This window comes from Malania oleifera, chromosome 1 (genome assembly GCF_029873635.1).
Source record: "Malania oleifera isolate guangnan ecotype guangnan chromosome 1, ASM2987363v1, whole genome shotgun sequence".
Taxonomy (NCBI): domain Eukaryota; kingdom Viridiplantae; phylum Streptophyta; class Magnoliopsida; order Santalales; family Ximeniaceae; genus Malania; species Malania oleifera.
The window spans coordinates 146,878,944-146,896,889 of record NC_080417.1 but is presented as its reverse complement, the minus strand read 5'-3'; the positions used below and the strand labels follow the sequence as shown (position 1 = coordinate 146,896,889).

The 17,946-nt window shown below is 32.6% G+C and overlaps 1 protein-coding gene across 1 annotated transcript; it reads left to right on the top strand.

The window, feature by feature from the left end:
- The first annotated feature begins 9,450 nt into the window (after window positions 1-9,450).
- On the top strand, window positions 9,451-12,368 carry LOC131145797 (septum-promoting GTP-binding protein 1). Its single transcript, XM_058094983.1, has 6 exons — window positions 9,451-10,013; window positions 10,160-10,280; window positions 10,410-10,506; window positions 10,606-10,645; window positions 11,177-11,260; window positions 11,921-12,368. Exons 1-6 carry the CDS (start codon window positions 9,678-9,680, stop codon window positions 12,083-12,085), a joined length of 843 nt encoding a protein of 280 aa, XP_057950966.1. The 5' UTR covers window positions 9,451-9,677; the 3' UTR covers window positions 12,086-12,368.
- Window positions 12,369-17,946: the final 5,578 nt, after the last annotated feature.

Sequence of the window (17,946 nt, the reverse complement as noted above, 5' to 3'; positions counted from 1 at the left end):
CAAATGTTGTAGTTTAATTTGATCTCAGGAATATTTTTAAAAATCTATTATTATCCAATCCTACAGTTTAATTTAATCCCACAAATATTTTCAAAATTCTAATATAATCAAATCCTGCAGTTTAATTTAACTCCAAAGATACTCCCAAAAATTTGTGATAATTAAATTTCTATAGTTTAACTTAATTCCAAAATATTTCCAAAAATCTAATTTAATCCAATACTACAATTTAATAAATAAACTATAATTTTTGTACCCATAAAAATACTCAGAAATCCATATACAATATTTCAATAATTATATACCATGATTTAATCGGATGAGTTTTTAAAATAACTGACATAATTTGTATTCCTCACTTTAGCCTTAGAGTGGTGCCTATGATCCCCAAATCAAAAATTTGGTCCAATTAAAACAACGAGGATGGAAGCTAGGACCTTGATATCGCGTCTGATCGTCAATTTAACCAAAGATCTGAAGAGAAATTGAGAAGAGAGAGGGGGTTACCTTATCTCTAAAGTGGTGCCTATGACGACCTTACGACAAATCCACTCTGATTAATTTGTTGAGGATTAAAACCGAGATCTCGTGGTAGTGTTCATTTTTCGATTTGGCTTAAGGATAGGGAATACTTTTGGAGAGAAAGTGAGGCTGTGAGGAGAGGGAAGGAGAGCGTGAATTGGGGGGGGGGGTAATCTGTTTGATTTCAGGAATTCAATTCCAGAAGTTCAAAAGAAGCTTCATGTTGTACTATTATATATATATATATATATAAAATATAATATATATGTATATGTATATCTATTATTTTAATTATTTAATAAATTCAATTTAATAATGTTTACTTAATTAATATAGTTTAATAATATTTAATTAATTAATAATTAATAAATATTTTTTTTACACTTCTATGCATATAATTTTCTAAGTGTCATAGTAATGCTTGTCAATGCAATAAAAGTCATAAATTGCCTTTTTCTTCCAATTCTATTGTTAGCACCCATCATCTTGAATATATTTATACTAATGTTTGGGGGCTTACGACTTCCACTTCACTTGATGGGTTTCGGTTATATGTGTTGTTTGTTGATCACTTTATTATTATTATTATTATTTATTTATTTATTTATTTTTGGTTACACCAGGTGTCCCCAGATCATTGGGTGCTACCCCCCTCATTTGGACTACTCCCATGCCTATGTCGACTGTGCCCTCCACCTGCATAGGATGTAAATCATGGATATACACTTAGCTGGCGGGGTTTGAATCTAAGTTTATACCGTCAAGCGGCAAGCCGCAGACTCATCCTTACCACCTGAGCTTATGCTCAGCGGCTCAAAAGGTTTATTGCAAAAATGCAACCCTCCGTTTGTTGATCACTTTACCAAGTATTGTTGGTTGTTTCCCATCTGTTGAAAAAATGATATTTGCTCCATTTTTCTATTAGTTGGAAGGGCTACTTGAAAAACAATTTGGTTTTCAAATCAAATACTTGTACTCTAATAATGGGGACGTATATCAAGCTCTTCGCAAATTTCTCTCTTCTAATTTCATTAGTTGGATGACCACCGCTCCTCATACCCTTAAGCAAAATGGTACAAGTGAGCGTTGGCATTGGTACATTATCGAAACTAGCCTCACTCTATTGAGTCAGGCGAGTCTTCCTCCATCTTATTGGTCCTATGCATTTTAGGCGGCAGTTTATTTGATAAATCGTATGACCACTCCTATTTTGAAAGATAAAAGTTCATTTGAATGTTTTTTTGGCCGTCTCCCCGATTACAAGAAGTTGCGAATTTTGGGTTGTTAGTGTTACCCATGGCTCAAACCTTATACCACAAGTAAACTTCAACCAAAATCAATGCCTTGTTTCTTCCTCGGTTACTCGAGCTCACAGAGTGCCTATAAGTGTATGGATCTTTTTACATCTCGCATCTATTTGTCTAGGCATGTGGTCTTTGATGAGTGTGTTTTTCTTTTTTCTTCCTTTGCCCATGTCACTATGCATTCTCTATTAGTTTTAGGTACTAACACATAGGATTTTGCCATACCAGTGGTGTCTTCCATTGGATGGATACCCTCCTCTCCTACCACTATGACGAACAACGCTCCTGTAGCTCCGACTTACGCTTCCTAGTCCTCGTCATCCTCCCCTGCACATTCTCAGCCAGCGATAATATCTTCACGCACCACACATACCCAATCCACCTATACTCATGATATGACTACCCAGTCTATGAATAATATTCATAAACCCAAACACCCTTACCTTGCCACAAAACACCCTCTTCCTCAACTTGTAGAGCCCACATGTGTGTCTCAGTCCTTGAAGGATCCTAAGTAGCAGCAAGTTATGTCTGAGGAGTTCACTGCTTTGGTTAAATATGACACATGGGAGCTTGTTTCGTTGCGCTCCGCCATCATACTTGTTGACTACAAATGGGTTTTCTGTATCAAACGAAATCTTGATGGTAGTATTTCTCACTATAAAGCACGGTTGGTGGCAAAAGTTTTCATCAATGGCCTGGTTTTGATTATAATGAGATGTTCAATCCTGTTGTGAAGCCGGTGACTATTCAAGATGTCCTCTCCATTGCTGTTCAGAAAAATTGGCCACTTCGACAATTAGATGTTAATAATACGTTTCTGCATGGCCGACTATAGGAAGATGTATTCATGGTTCAACCTATGGGTATTTTTTATATCCTAATCTGCCTTCTCACGTTTATAGGTTAAAAGAGGTTTTTTTATGACTTGAAACAAGCACCTCGTGCTTGGTATCAAGAACTGAGTGCTTGTCTTCTTCAACTGGGATTTCAGCAGTCCAAATATGATTACTCTTTGTTTATTTACAATTGTGATGTTGTTATCCTCTATTTTCTCGTATATATGGATGATCTCTTACTCACTGGAAGTAATTTAGCTGCTATCTCTAAAGTTGTTCAGCAGCTTGGTCATCGGTTTTCACTAAAGGATTTTGGTCCCTTGAATTATTTTCTTGGTGTCAAGGTGATTTCAGTTACCTGTGGGTTGTTTCTCTCTCAACAAAAATATACTCGGGATCTTATTTCTCGCACCAAGATGGATGCTACTAAGGTAGTTATCACGCCACCTGCCACAAAGGATCTTCTTCAGCTTTAGGATGACTCTTCTCCTACTGATCTGACTGCGTATCACCGAGTTATAGGAGCTCTCTAATATCTCTCTCTTACTCGGCTCGACATTGCCTTCCCAGTAAATAAGTTGGCTCAATTCATGCATAAACTATCTCAGTTTTATTAGATTGCTGCCAAACGCGTTCTGCGATACTTGAAGGGCACTCTTCATCACAACATTCTCCTCAAGCACATCGGGAATCTCACTCTTCAAGGGTTCTCTAAAACATATTGGATTGGTGAGAGGGATACCCGATCCTCCACCTTTACCTATCTTATTTTTTAAGTGATTGTCCCATTTCCTAGAGCACGTGCAAGTAGTGTGTCGTGGCTCGTTCCTCCACCAAGGCGGAATATCGAGCTCTTGCTTCAGCCACCTTCGAGCTTGATTGGATTCATTCATTGTTTCATGAACTAAGTATTTCGATTACAAAACCCCCACATTTTTTTTTTTTTTTGTGATAATATTGATGCCACTTAGTTAAGTCTCAATCCTCTTATGCATTTGAGGATGAAACATATTGCTATTGATCTTCATTTTGTTCGTGATATGGTCACCAAAGGAACGCTGCGAGTATCTCATGCCAGCACCCACGATCAGCTTGCAGACCTCTTGATTAAGGCTCTATAACATCAGAAATTTCAGTCTCTATGTTCCAAGATCGACTTATTTGATGGGACGCCTATCTTGCGAGGGTGTATCAAGGAAATTGTGTAGTTTTCCAACCAATCATCGACAGTTACTATATACACATCGACATTTACTTTGATGGATTCAAACAAAAACAACTCCAAAAGAAAACTATTGAAGATTTCACTAAATTGTCACCGAAATACTGAAACCGTCGACGGTTCTGTCGATTGCTGATTTGCGAGAATCCTTACAATTGAAGATTGGTTGATATCCGATAGTCTATGATAACCTGGGCAAATTGTCGACGGTTTTGTCGATTGCTGATTTGTCGAGAATTTTGCAGTTGAAGATTTGTTGATACCTGATGTTCAGCGAAAACATGAGATTCTTCAGTTGTATTACTTGAATATTTGTTTGTATTTGATAGTTTATGATCTTCTTAATTTGGTATTTAAATACTTTTGAATTTGTAACAACTATACCTTATACAAGTCCTATATATAGGACATCTTCATATCAATGAAAGTGTTCTGCAAATTCTATATCAGAGTTGACGGTTCATAACTATGAGTGAATGACATCATTAAAAATAAATCAAAGCGTGAAGTTAATTTTTCTGACGTACTTATAGCTGGAGGACCAAGTGTGTGACCAAAACCAATAAGAATTATCTAGGTTTGGAAGATGGATTTGAATATGGTCAATACGTGGAAGGTAAGATTGGTTCAAAGGCATGTGCAATGCAATCCGATTGAAGTAAGGTGCGATGATAAGGATCACTTGAGTAACTATTGGAGAATTGACCTTACTCCTATAATGGAACGAATTTCATTCAAGGGGAGTAATTGGAATTCACTAATGAGGGGGAGATTGTTGAGAATTTCACTTGTGAGTTTGTCCTATATTAGAAAAATTGAGTGAATGATGGGTGTTTTATACATTATCTGGTTCAAAATCTAATAGATTTAAACTTTTGGATCAAGTTGGTGCACACCCATGTATATTAAACCCACCCATTGACTCCTTTGGTGCCAACAAATTTAATAACTTAAGTTTGTCTATTCCTTAATACTAACAAATCTAAATTCATGGTCCGAATTCTAACTTTCCAAACACTAAATGAGAGTTAACCTTTAAAAATGACATAGCACTACAAAGAAAAGTTATGAAGAGAAAAAAAAAAAAAAGAAAGGAAAAAGATGAAAGAAGAAAATATGAAATATAATTTGAGAATGTTTAGATAGACTATTTTGCTATAAATATTGATATTTCATTCAAACATGTGTGTGTAAAATGATTAAAACTTCACAACAAACTATCATTTAAAATAAGATCTAAAAATGATGGAAGTCCAATTAGTCGGTCCAATACTAGCATAAGTAAGATGCACAAGTATGCAAATGACATCAATCAAATTCATAATTAAATAATTAACTTGTGTTCTTATCAAATCTCAAAATATCATGTCCCCACGAAATTGTTCTTGTTGGACAATTCATCCTTATACAACAATAAACACAAAAATCCAAGGCTTGGCTAATGGCTGGACTAAATTAATTCATTAATTAACAATTAATTAATCCCACCATTAATGTACGGTTGATGATTAAATGACAATCAGACAAGGGTTGTTCCATTTGGCAAGCTACTTGGCCCCTCATTCTTCTTTTACAGTTTTAGATTTGGATGATAAATAAATAAATAAATAAATAATTGTATAGTTTGGAGGTAGCCATCTTGGTTATTATTTAAATCTGGACCAATGAGAAATGAACACGCATGTAGGCTCAGTCAGTGTGATGAGATTTGGCGGACCCTAATATTTCTATCGCCCGCTGCTGTCAAGTAAGGAAGTCGTGATCCTCTCTCCCTCCTTGGATTTCCCTACACGTGTGTCTTCTTTAATAGCTCCATGCTTTATGAAATTAAACACTCCATTTTTTATTACGCACTATTTATTTTCCTTTTCATTTAAATTTGATGCTTCAATAGAAAACCTTTACGTCCAATCAGGTTAACCCAAGTGATAAGAACGATTGTAACTTTGATTATTTGAAGATCACGGATTCGATTCCTCTTTGAAAGTTTATCTCGATAAATTACCAGGATTGTGTCACTATAGTGTCCAAAGTGGCACGATAGTGGTTGGAGTTGTCGAATTATCAATATATATAAAATTTTTAAAAGCTTTCACCCCTGAATTTGGTGTCACACCGTAGTGTCCAAAATAGTACGGTAGTAGCTAAAGTTCTCAGGTTATCAATATATATATATATATAATCTTTAAAATTTTAAGTGTTGAATTATATATAAACGATGTTTTAGGTGGTGTTTGGAAGTATGAATTTTAAACTTTAAGTTTGAAATTTTTCATTAAAAAAAAAAATCAAACATAAGACTTAAGAACTAACCTTCTAACTTGTAAAAAAAAAATTCATTTTTATTATTTTTAAAAAATTACAAAAAATAAAGCTAGATTATTTTTTTTGCTCTCTAAAATTTGTATTAAATTTCATAAATAGTAAAAAAAAATTGTACTATTTGTTTATGAAAATAGCTTTATTTCTAATTTTTAATATAATTATTAAAATCCTACCTTATTTTTAATTTCTTCTAAATCTGTATAGGAAGGTTGGGGAATATTTTTTTTTTATTTTCTAAACTTGTAATGGTTTGTATACTTTTTAAAAAACTTAAACAAAATGTTATTTGGTAAACATTTAGAAACCCAAAATTTAAAATGAAGGTTGTCCAATCTTTTTATTTTTCACCTTTTACATATAAATATTAAAAAATAAAATAATATTTTTTATACTTCATTAAAAATAAAAGCTATTTTCACAATCAAACCCATCTTTCATTTTTCACAATTTATATTATATTTTTAAAAATTTATACAAATTAAAATTCAATTCCTAAAATTTAGATGCATACGCCAATAATTATTTTATTTCATTGGGTAGATAAACTTTTAAAAGACTATAGACTCTTAGTCGTCATGGTTTGGTAGAGCCCCTTTTATGGGGACCTAACCTATGGTTCATATTGAAGAAGCTTAGGTGCGCTAATAGGTCTGGGAGTCCACACTTGTGCACCGCCCACCGTGTCCCCCCAACCAAACCCAATGAATGAATTACGACTGAACACTGGTCAAAATAATCCCCCCCCATGTGTAGGGCAGACAGCCCTCAAATTAGTGGGCATAGCCATAGCGACCCTTTGCACTCTCTTGTCAAATCCTACCAAGCCACGAGTGGCCTAACTTGAAACTACACTGACTAGGCTGCAGCCTAGGTGAGTCCACCACCTTGAACCCGCCCTAGCCCCCTCCCATAGGACCTCCCCTAAGGGCAACATACCCTATTTGACTAGTCTTCTATTGATAATTAAATGGGCAATGGCCCCCCGCATTATATTAATTAATTGCCCTAATAATGGTGGCCAGTGAAAGAAAAGTGGCTGTGTAATTTTTGAAGATGCATGTAATGATTAAAGATTATGCGTTTTGAGCGTTGTTCGATAAATAATAATTTAATTGGTAGTCCTTGTTGATTTATGTATGTATATATTTATTATTGTAAAAAATGGAATGGCTTACTTGATCTTGATCATGATCACCTAAAAAAGTATAAATAAAAATAATTTGAAAGACACAAGGTGTATCTTGAGGATCACTCTAATACTTAACTTAGGAATTGTGCAAGATTTGTGAAGGGCTTTAGGTAGCAACAACATTTGTTTGTATTTTTTAAAAAAAATTAAAATTTATTCGCCCTTCTCTTTTTTTGGAAAAAAAAAAAATAAATTATTGAAAGATAGAATTCTAATTAAAAGAATGCACACTTTCTTTATTTGCATCTTCCAATAACACAATAAAAAAAATTGAAACTTAGAATTGGAGTTATTGTGGTAAAAATATATATAGGAAGAGTTCAAAACTCCATGAAAAATGTTTTCTTTTTTTGGAAAATTCTTGATTAAGCTATTGAGTAACTGACTTTTACATGGTATTGGTATTGGATTAAAACAAGAAAGAAAGTTAGTACAAGTGAGTTTGTTGATATGCTTATAAGACCTCGTTAAATAGATTATCTAATTTGAAAAAGGAAAACTGCACAAACAATTAATTCGATGCGAGCATTATTTAAATAAATTAATACTAATTTAAATAATTAATTTTGAAGATATTTATTTTATCTTTTGATATTTATTATCAATAAAAATAAGTTAGATCTTGATTTAATGTAAATTTAGAAAGCATAAGAGAGCTTCTTTGTCATCTATCATATATAGAGAATCCAAAATGAAAAAGGCATATGAAGATATTAAGTCAGATATCAATTGTCGCGAAGATTATATTAATGATGTTAAGCTAAACTACATTAATATCTCGTATTCTGACGAACATTCTAAATTTACAAATATTATTAGTGTTTATGTATCTGTATATAATGCTTATTTTTTATCAAAAAATAAAAAAAGCAAAAAGTACCTCTCATATTTTAAAAATAAAAATTGCAAAGTAATTTTATATCCTCATACAAATAACGACCACTCAAAATTCAATTCTTTGAACAAAAAATCAAGACTGTACAAAAAAGAAGAAGAAGCATGAACTAATTCAAAGAATCGTAATATTATATCAGCGAATTTTATATAAAAATGCAAAAATAAAGAAAATGTGGGGACTATTCTTGAAACTAGCTAGGAATTATCAAAGTGGACTTTGGCATGCAGTGTGCATTTTTCTTAATCTTCATTTTCTTTCTCTATAAATAATTATTTGTTAAGAAGAAAAAGGGGGTGGGTATTGGAAAGCTTCTTCTAGTGCGCTGGTGTTTGCAGCTTTAAAAAAATATTAATAAATAAAAATATTTTTGCCTTTATTCCAAAGGGGTTGATCTAGATCAACCAATCAAAGCTCACCGTTACCCATACCACAGCTTTTGTCTCCCACAAATCATACCAAAAAAAAAAAATACCTTCTTTTGTATTTTAATCTATAAATAAATAAACAAATTTAGGTATTATAAGTTAATTTCATAAGCATTTATATTATTTTTCATAATTTTTAAAATTAAATTGATTAGCAAATAGACTTATAAGTTGTCTTGTAATTTTTCGAGTGAATTGGTAAAATGTATAGCAATTAATTTGTTAATAATTTATTATTTTTATTTTATAAATTATAAAATTTAATTAAAGTAATTACTTTCACTAATAAATGACATGCATAAGTTATATTTTATGGGGTTTGAATTTTAAAAATTATTTTTTATTATAATTATATACAAATCAGTTAAATTAGTCTTATTTGGAATTTAAAATTTTAATTAAATTAAATCTTAGTCTAATTACGCTTTTAACGGACTGATTAATTTAAATTTAATTTTGGAAAATATTAATTTTTAGCATTTTTATAATCATGGATAAATTTTAATTTTAATTTTTATTATTTTTGAATGCGTAATCAGGTTCTTGGTTTCTGGTCAGCAGACCTCTCAAGACGCTTGTGCTGATTGTGTGGCCACAGGTCCATCTCCGTCTAACAATCCATTTGACCTAACTGCCCTCTTCCGAGATGACCATAATGCCATTCCGGATAAGCACGTTCCTCAGCGCTCCCACGTAAACCCAAGGGGCCGCCAATTTGGACCGTTTGGGTATCCTAAAAAACCAAACGCGTCAACCGCCTTCCAACGAGTCCACAACTCGGCCAGTAGACTCAGTGCTCTCTGGATATAGCTCTGGTCGTTAAAAAACAGAGCACGTACAAATACCAGAGCAAGAAAAGAAAAAGACGAAGAAGAAGAAGAAGAAGAAGATAAATAAGAAGAAGAAGAAGGCTTTTATTTTTATGGGAAACCCAGGAGGCCTTTTCCAGTTTCATGGCGAGAAGGGTTCGTGAGGCAGCCGGAGAGATGACGCAGCTTTGCCGGAAAATTGTTCGTGTCAACATCAGGTGGGGTATTCTGCAAAGGGTGTCCATTAATTTCAAGCAATTCTTCAAGTTTCTGTGGGGCAGGATTCTGGTTTGCTCCGTGGGGAGGCCTGTCCGGTACCGCCGGTTGTCCCGGAGTCCTTTTTCGCCGCCGCCGGAGGCAATCGAGTCCGGTTTGGTGCCACGGGACCCCACAGTTAGTGGGTATGACCCAGATTCAGATTCAGTGACTTTGAAGATCAGTTTGTTGGGTGATTGTCAAATTGGGAAAACAAGCTTCGTGGTGGGTAATTTTCATACTTTCATTCTTTCTTTCTCAATGATTATTAATGTTTGCTAGAACAGGGCTTCTCTCTTTAGCTGTTGATTTATAATTATATTTATATTTTTTTTGCCTTTTTCTTTTGTTCTTCAATCTTCATATTGAAGATTAAGTATGTAGGAGATGAACAGGAAAAGAGAAGCATGCAGATGTCGGGATTAAATCTAATGGACAAAACGTTAATGGTTCGAGGTGCAAAGATTGCTTTCAGCATATGGGATGTTGGAGGTAATTAAATTTAGCTAATTTATGATTCTTATCTGCGATTTTCTTTCTTTATTTTTTATTTTTTAATATTTAGTAGGTATTAGTAAATTTGATTTTTAATGCAGTTCTGTTGAAAATATTTGGAAACAGGTGACCACAAATCACTCGATCACGTCCCGATTGCTTGTAAAGATGCAGTAGCCATTTTGTTCATGTTCGACCTCACTAGCAGATGCACCCTAAACAGGTCTGCTCATAAGCACCCAATCTTCTAATTGCAAACAAATCAAAGATTAACAATTGCGAGGAAATTAATAGACCCTTTTCATTTTCTGTACCTTTGCAGTGTTATCGGATGGTACAGTCAAGCTAGAATGTGGAATCAGGTACTGATATATTTCAAAACACTCGTCCCCTGTACATTGCAGAAGATAATTTTTTACAGAACCTATCATTCTTTTGCTTAATACATGTCTGTAATGGCAAAATCTGCACCGGGTAAAACTCTAGTAGTAATAATGACTAATGAGGCTTTGCCATTTGCCTCATTTCTACTTTTCTACTCTCTTTATGGGTTTCACCTTCCATTAGAGACAGAGTACTGCTTTTTAAAGTGCAATAATAAAAAGAAGACTGGGTTGATCTCACCATTTATTTCATAACAGTACTTGTTGGGGGAAAAGATTGGTGAACTGAGTGATTTTAATTATTTGATCATTGATTCCAAGTTCAAAATCCGACCAACTCAATGGGCACTTTTATTAAATGAAGGGTGTGGATGAGTTGAAGGGTATCAGAGAATTTCACTTTCGAAGTGAGTGAAGCCCATAATTGCAGAGGACTTTGTTTTAAATTACGAGAATGTGTCACATTACATCCCTATCTTCTAATCTTTTTTCATTTTATTTAATTTGCAGACAGCCATTCCCATTCTGATTGGGACTAAATTTGATGACTTCGTTCAACTTCCCCCGGATTTGCAATGGACCATAGTGACTCAGGTACACCACTCGCATGCATTTTTTTCTCAGAACCTTCTGCTCATCTTCTTAATTGCACTTTTTCCCAAGAAGATGAAAAACATAATCTTAATTTCAAAATTCATTCAAATTTAAGCAAAACCCAATACAATTTAATATCACAATTCATCCAAATTCACATAATTTGGACTTTTAGGATCCACACTTTCAACTTTCCAGTTAGAATGTTAATTTCACCATTAATATTGAGATGGTGACATTGGGAATCTGTGGATTGGTATTACAGCTCATATGGGTATATTTATATAAATGGATAGCTTGTGGGCATGAGGAATGTTTAGGGAAACATGGGGGTCCTGCTTTAGTCAATTTCTTAGATATTTGGGTTAAGAATGACTTGGAAGTGTTGCTTTTTGGAAATGAAAAGAAAATTGAGCAATCTCCCACTCTCTCTCTCTCTCTCTCTCTCTCTCGCCGCGTACAAGTGGGCGCATCTCTACAAAGTTCGCAATTGGGATTCCATTCTCTTTAAGAAAAACAGAGCACACGAAGCAGAGAGAGAGAGAGAGACCTTTTTTTGGGAGAATAATCTGTGTGATGATGAATGATTAACTTGTGAAGTACTCTGTATATTTGCGTATTAATTTGTTTGGTGGCGGGTGCTGATGGAAATGGGTGCAGGCAAGGGCTTGTGCAAAGGCAATGAAGGCAACCCTATTTTTTTCAAGTGCAACCCACAACATAAATGTGAACAAGATCTTCAAATTCATAATGGCGAAGCTCTTTAACTTGCCTTGGACTGTGGAGAGAAATCTCACCATTGGAGAGCCCATCATAGATTTCTAGAAGTGTCCTCTGCACTCACTCATTTGTATATAGACCCAAACTATAAAAAAGTTTAATCTCCAAATTTGACCCCTGAGCCCATCATAGTTGATCTTTTTTATTAAATTTGATTGTGTTTGGATCCCTCCTCACCCCACCCCTCAGCCCTCAGGAAAGGAAAAAGGAAACTGAGGAGTGGTGGTGGTCTTCAAGTTTTCACGACTCTTGTTGGACAATAATTATAGGAGTAACCTGTTAAATTTTCAACAGCAAGATCTATCAAATATGAGAATCAGATTTGTAACATGCTCCTCTCTCTCTCTCTCTCTCTCTCTCTCTCTCTCTCATGTATAGAAACAGACCCATTATTTCATTTGCTCTCTCTCTCTCTCTCATGTATAGAAACAGACCCATTATTTCATTAGATTAATTGAGTGTCCACAAGGCTTTGACAACACGGCTTTAGAAAAATAAGAAGAATTTTTATTTTTTATTATAGTTTCTTTCAATACTGAATATATTAAAATAAAAGTTTATTCTTATGGTCCTTTTTAAAAAGAAAAAATTCTTCAAAATCAAGCATGAAAAAGTCAATTATGTCGTATTTTCTTTCATTTCTTTAGTCTCTTTTCATTTCTTTAGCCTCCCTTGTATCTCGGAAATTACTTAAAAACAAAAGAAAAATATCAAAAAATTTACTTTTTTACGTATGGTTACCAAGGAAAATAAATAAATAAAAAATACATCAAATATATGAACAGTATTTTGATCCTATACGTCATTAATATTTGTCTTTTTTCATATTTTTAATCATATTAAAATAAATTTTTATTTTCAATAGTATTTAATATAAAAGGAAAATACAATGGAAAATGAGTTTTCTTTTTCTTTTCCTTTCCTTTTCTTTCTCTATATAAAATCCTTAATCTAAACACATCCTTAATATTGTACGAATTTCAAACACGACCTTAAAAAAATTATAAGCTTCTATCCTACCTTTAACTAAAGGATTTTTTTTTTCAAAACATAATTCAAGAATTTGGAATAAATTGCAAAAGTTTGTATCATAAAGTAAATATGTCAATGCAAAAGCTTCTTATAATATTTCTATATAATTCCTCATTTAGATTGGGTTGGATAATCTGTGGTGGATTAGGCGGATTATCAAGTCAAGATATTACAATCTATATCTGGCTCATTCAAGTGACGAATTTATGCCAGTTCAAATTAAATAGCTCTGTGACAGATTCTTATCCTTAATAAAATTTTTTTCTCCATCGCAATTTATTTTCTAACACAATAACTGAAGTTATTTTTAAAGTTTTAATTTGGTAATATGTTAAAAATTTAATAACTAATCACAAAATTATAATTTTTTTTTAATTTTTTTCAGAATATGAATTTAGAAACTTTTGTTTTAATCATAAGAAAATTGAGTATTTGGGCTTGAGTTTGAATGTGAGCATAGCATAGATTCAAAGATGCATACAGTAATACAAGAGTTGAGAGTGTAAGACTTGACATCGGTCAATAGAACTTACGCTAATTGAAATGATGCCTAATAAGTGTGAGCATATGAGATTATCAATGAATTTAAACATTAGTTGTTAGCGGATAGAAGAATATCCATCAGATAAAATTCTAAACCTATCAACCGACTCATTTAGAGGCGGATAAAAAAAGTTTAAACCATATTCGATTCATTTAATGTATGGATCCATTATGAATCAATTTAAACAAGTCAAATTCAATTCAGATAAACGAATTTTTATCTATTTTATCACGTCTATTCATGTTATTGAAGGATTTAATTAACCAAACCTGAAAAAATTAAAATATTAAAAATATAATCAAACCTAACCAAAAGCACACAGAGTATCAAAAGAGAATCAATTAAAGTGGGTTTTATTGACAACATTTGATTTGAAAGACGAGCACTTCCATGAGAATAAATCCACCAAAACGCAACTTTGAATCATATCCTTTCTCATATATATATATATATATATTATCCAACAAAAATAATTATAGCACTAAATAATCATATCCTTATGCTCCTCATGAGAAATCAAAAGGGGGTTGACATGTATAAATATATACCACGCGCAAGAGATTAATATTATTATATTTGCAGTCCATTCAAAGTGGGTTGTTCGCAATTTGTAGTGTTCTTGGTGTTTCCACAATTCTACTGCATAGGATTCTTTTCACATTATATAATTTAATCTTATTATGTTTTTTTCATAGACCTTAATTATTTTAAATTGTTGTTTCTGTCATCTTCTATGGATGCATCAATCCATTAATTTTTCTCAATGGTTTTCTCAATCCATTAGTTAAAACTTGATACTTATGTGTCAGAGATTTTGGTTTCAAATCCAAATCTAGTGCGAGACGGAAAGATATATGCTATAAAAAATGAGTTATTTTTTGTTGCTTAGTTAGACCTACTGTAGATCTCTAATTAACTAAAAAACATATTTAGGTTTTATTAATAAGTGAGTGTTGTCATGTAGTCCTTACTATTTTAAGTCTATTTATTGTTCGGTGACAAAATTGAGGGAATGGTAATATATTTACTCGTAACTAATGTTTCATTTCTTATTTATTCTACAAACTATCCTTGATTTACGTATCAAAAGTTCTTTTATGGCCTAACCTCCAACGACCTCGTTGGCTTACTAAGCAAGCGATTCGCCATGCCACTCTCATAAGATCAAAATTTGTGTTAAATAAATTGTTGTCATGTATGAAATAGTGAGAATTTCACTTGTAAGCCTGTCATACATTGGAAAAATAAAGTGAAAGATGAATGTTTATATACATGGTTGAACTTAAAACTTAATAGATTTAAACTTTTGGGTCAAATTGGTACTCATTTACATATATCGAACTCATCCATGGATTTTCCCAGTCTAATAGGTGATATTGGAGTTTGTAACTCTAAGTGAGTGACATCGTAAGATCAAACACTCATTATCCACTTAGTTATCTACTTAATATTTCGAACGTGTGACAAACTAACAAGTGAAATTTTCAATAATTAGTCATAAGACAAGCGTGTTCTTACCATAAAACCTAGAATAAATACTAAGGCAGGGCAATTACCCATTGTTTAATCTTCTTGAGCCTTGGGGAATTTTTCAATTCATCACCCTAGTTTTGGTTTGGTATCCCGTGGACATGTTGTCCTTGTAGACACTCCATTTTGTCTGTATAACAAAACCTAGATTTCTTGTTTTAATTTTGATACCCTCTAGGGTCTTATCCTAGGTGCGGTTTCTTGTTTCGCTCATCCTCACCATCCAACTCAAAGCATGTATATAATGGTATATTTTATAATAGTAGGTTCTCTTATTACGCATAACTTAATTAAGTATTTAAATGCGTTAATTAAGTGTTATCATTTTAACTAAATACTTAATTATGTCCAGTATTTTAGTCATTGAGCTCATTCGATAACATTAAGATAATTATCCTATTTTACCGTAAATTTTTAAATATTTATGTTTAATTATTATAAGATAATTTTTAAAAATAAAAATAAAAATTAAAATTAAAATGTACGTGAATTGTGCGTGAGGGAAGTGGGCTTCTACAGGCTGTTTGTAGGAAATTTGGAGAAGCCGTATGCCTGAAGTCCATGCACGTGGTTGCATGTGAAAGAATAAAGCAAGGCCCGTCCCATGCATGCTAGGAGCTGGGCCGTTAAATGAAGAGAGGTCGTGCGTGAGCTTTAAAGAACAATGCTGGGCCGTGAATTAGCATGACACATGCAACACAAAGCAGCTTGGACGAATGGGCTAGCGCAAAATTAAAGGGGCTGTGCGTGAACCATCAAGGAATGAAGCCCATGCAAAACAAGGAAGGTCGTCTTGCATGGGCCCGGGAAGCCCATGCAGACGATGGAATTAAATTTCTCGACCATCTTCTCTCTCTCTCTCTCTCTCTCTCTCTCTCTCTAAATTTATAATATTTGTTAGAATTGTTTTCATTGTTAAGTTCTTGGTTTATTTTTATTTAAAGTTAAAGTTGGAATTAAATATTTGTTTAAGTTAGTGTGTTTAGTTCAATTTATTATTGAAGAACCTTTTATTACATTAATTTTTGTTTAGTCTCTCTCTCATTCTCTCTTTTTACTTGTTATTATTTAGTTGTATTTTTTTTTCTTTAATGTCATTTTAAATATCTTGTTGGAGTTTTTCTAATATCTTACGTTTAGTTTGTTATTTTACTTTAATGTCATTTTAAATATATTGTTGGAGCTTTTCATTAGTTTAAATTTAGTTATTTTTATTTAAGAGTTTGTTGAGTTTATTTATTATTAAGTTTAATTTATTTATTTAGTTGAACTTTATTTATAGTAAGTTTAGTTTATTTTCATTTAGTTGAGTTATTGTTAAGTTTAGTTTATGCTTAGATATTGTTGGATCTATTTATTTTATATAAGCTATTATTGTGTTGAGTTAGTTTATTATTGTCATTGAGTCTAGTTATTGAGTTTTTGTTATTTACTTGCAGCCGTTTATTTATCGTTATTCTTTTTCTAGTCATTTATTTTATGCGTGTTAGGTTCTTAGTTTATGTTTTGCGTTATCTTAATTTAGTCACAAACTCTCAAAAATTCAAAAATACGAATCTGAACTATTATTAGAATTGGTGTATTCCCAATAGGGAGGTGAATTGGAATTTTAAAACTTCTTCATAATTTAAACCAAATATCAGTAGTATTTCGCAACCTAGAGTCATTCTAAACGGATTCCAATACCCACAAGAAATTTATTGAGTAAATAATCAAAGCAAGTATAGAAGGCTTTGTTTCTTAATCATTCACAATACTAAAACATAAACATTCAAGTGCAGAAATTTAAATTACGGAAATTAAAATCAAGCACAATAAATGTTATCGGAGTTCGGCCAATATTACCTACGTCCTCGCCTCAAGCTCACAAGTAAGATGATTCCACTAAGTTGCTCACTTGCGGGTGAAACGACACCGTTGACAACACATTACCAGGATGGTGCACTTAGTTCTCCTAACTGGGTCTGAGCAAGTTTAGGTCTATTCACAGGGTTAGTCTCTCTTTTCCGACAACCCGTCAGGAATACAACAGGTAATCGAATAAAATATTTTTCGTACAACAAAGAATGCTTCTATACTATGCAGATGTGTACAACAATAAGCTCAATGCCCTCATATATGATATGAATGTAAAGTTCAGTGTGGGTATGAAATTTCCTCAAAAATAACTTTTACAATCTTTAAGTAAGGTATACACATATATGTATGATAATGAATCAAAGATTTAATCCTAATAAAATATTTTTCTCCAAAAATGTTTTTCAAATGGAGTGTAGGAGAATCTAGGGTTTATGGCTCAAAGATATTTTTACAAGCACAAGCCAATGAGCCTTTGAATCTTGCAATGGATGTGCAAGATTCACTAGCAAATAATATTAACTTTCAAAAATATTTATCAAATGAAATATGTGGGAGAAACTAAAATAATACTCTCAAAATAAGATATAAGGAATGTATGCAAGATGAGAGTAAAAACAATATGATTTAAAAGAAAATGCCCAATATATATAAAACACTCTTTAGAAATTGATTTTTCAAAGTAATGATAAAGAGAGGATGAAAAATAGGCTTAGGGAGATGAAAATAGGATATAAAAATTTGAGAGGTTTTTCTAACTAATCATCTAACTAATTATGAATTATGAAGGGGTATATATAGAGCTGGGTGAAAATATGACCGTTGGGGGCATGGAGGTCATTTTGAAAAAAAAGATTAATAATGTTTAATTAAAAATAACCTCATTTAACTGTGATAAAAATTTGACCAACCCAAGAGGTTTGATCGACCATATTTAAGGTTC

Coding starts and splice junctions, on each gene's coding strand:
- LOC131145797 (XM_058094983.1), top strand. CDS start 9,678: ATGGCGAGAAGGGTTCGTGAGGCAGCCGGAGAGATGACGCAGCTTTGC. Junction 10,281..10,409: donor CAGCATATGGGATGTTGGAG/GTAATTAAATTT, acceptor ATTTGGAAACAG/GTGACCACAAATCACTCGAT. Junction 10,507..10,605: donor AGCAGATGCACCCTAAACAG/GTCTGCTCATAA, acceptor GTACCTTTGCAG/TGTTATCGGATGGTACAGTC.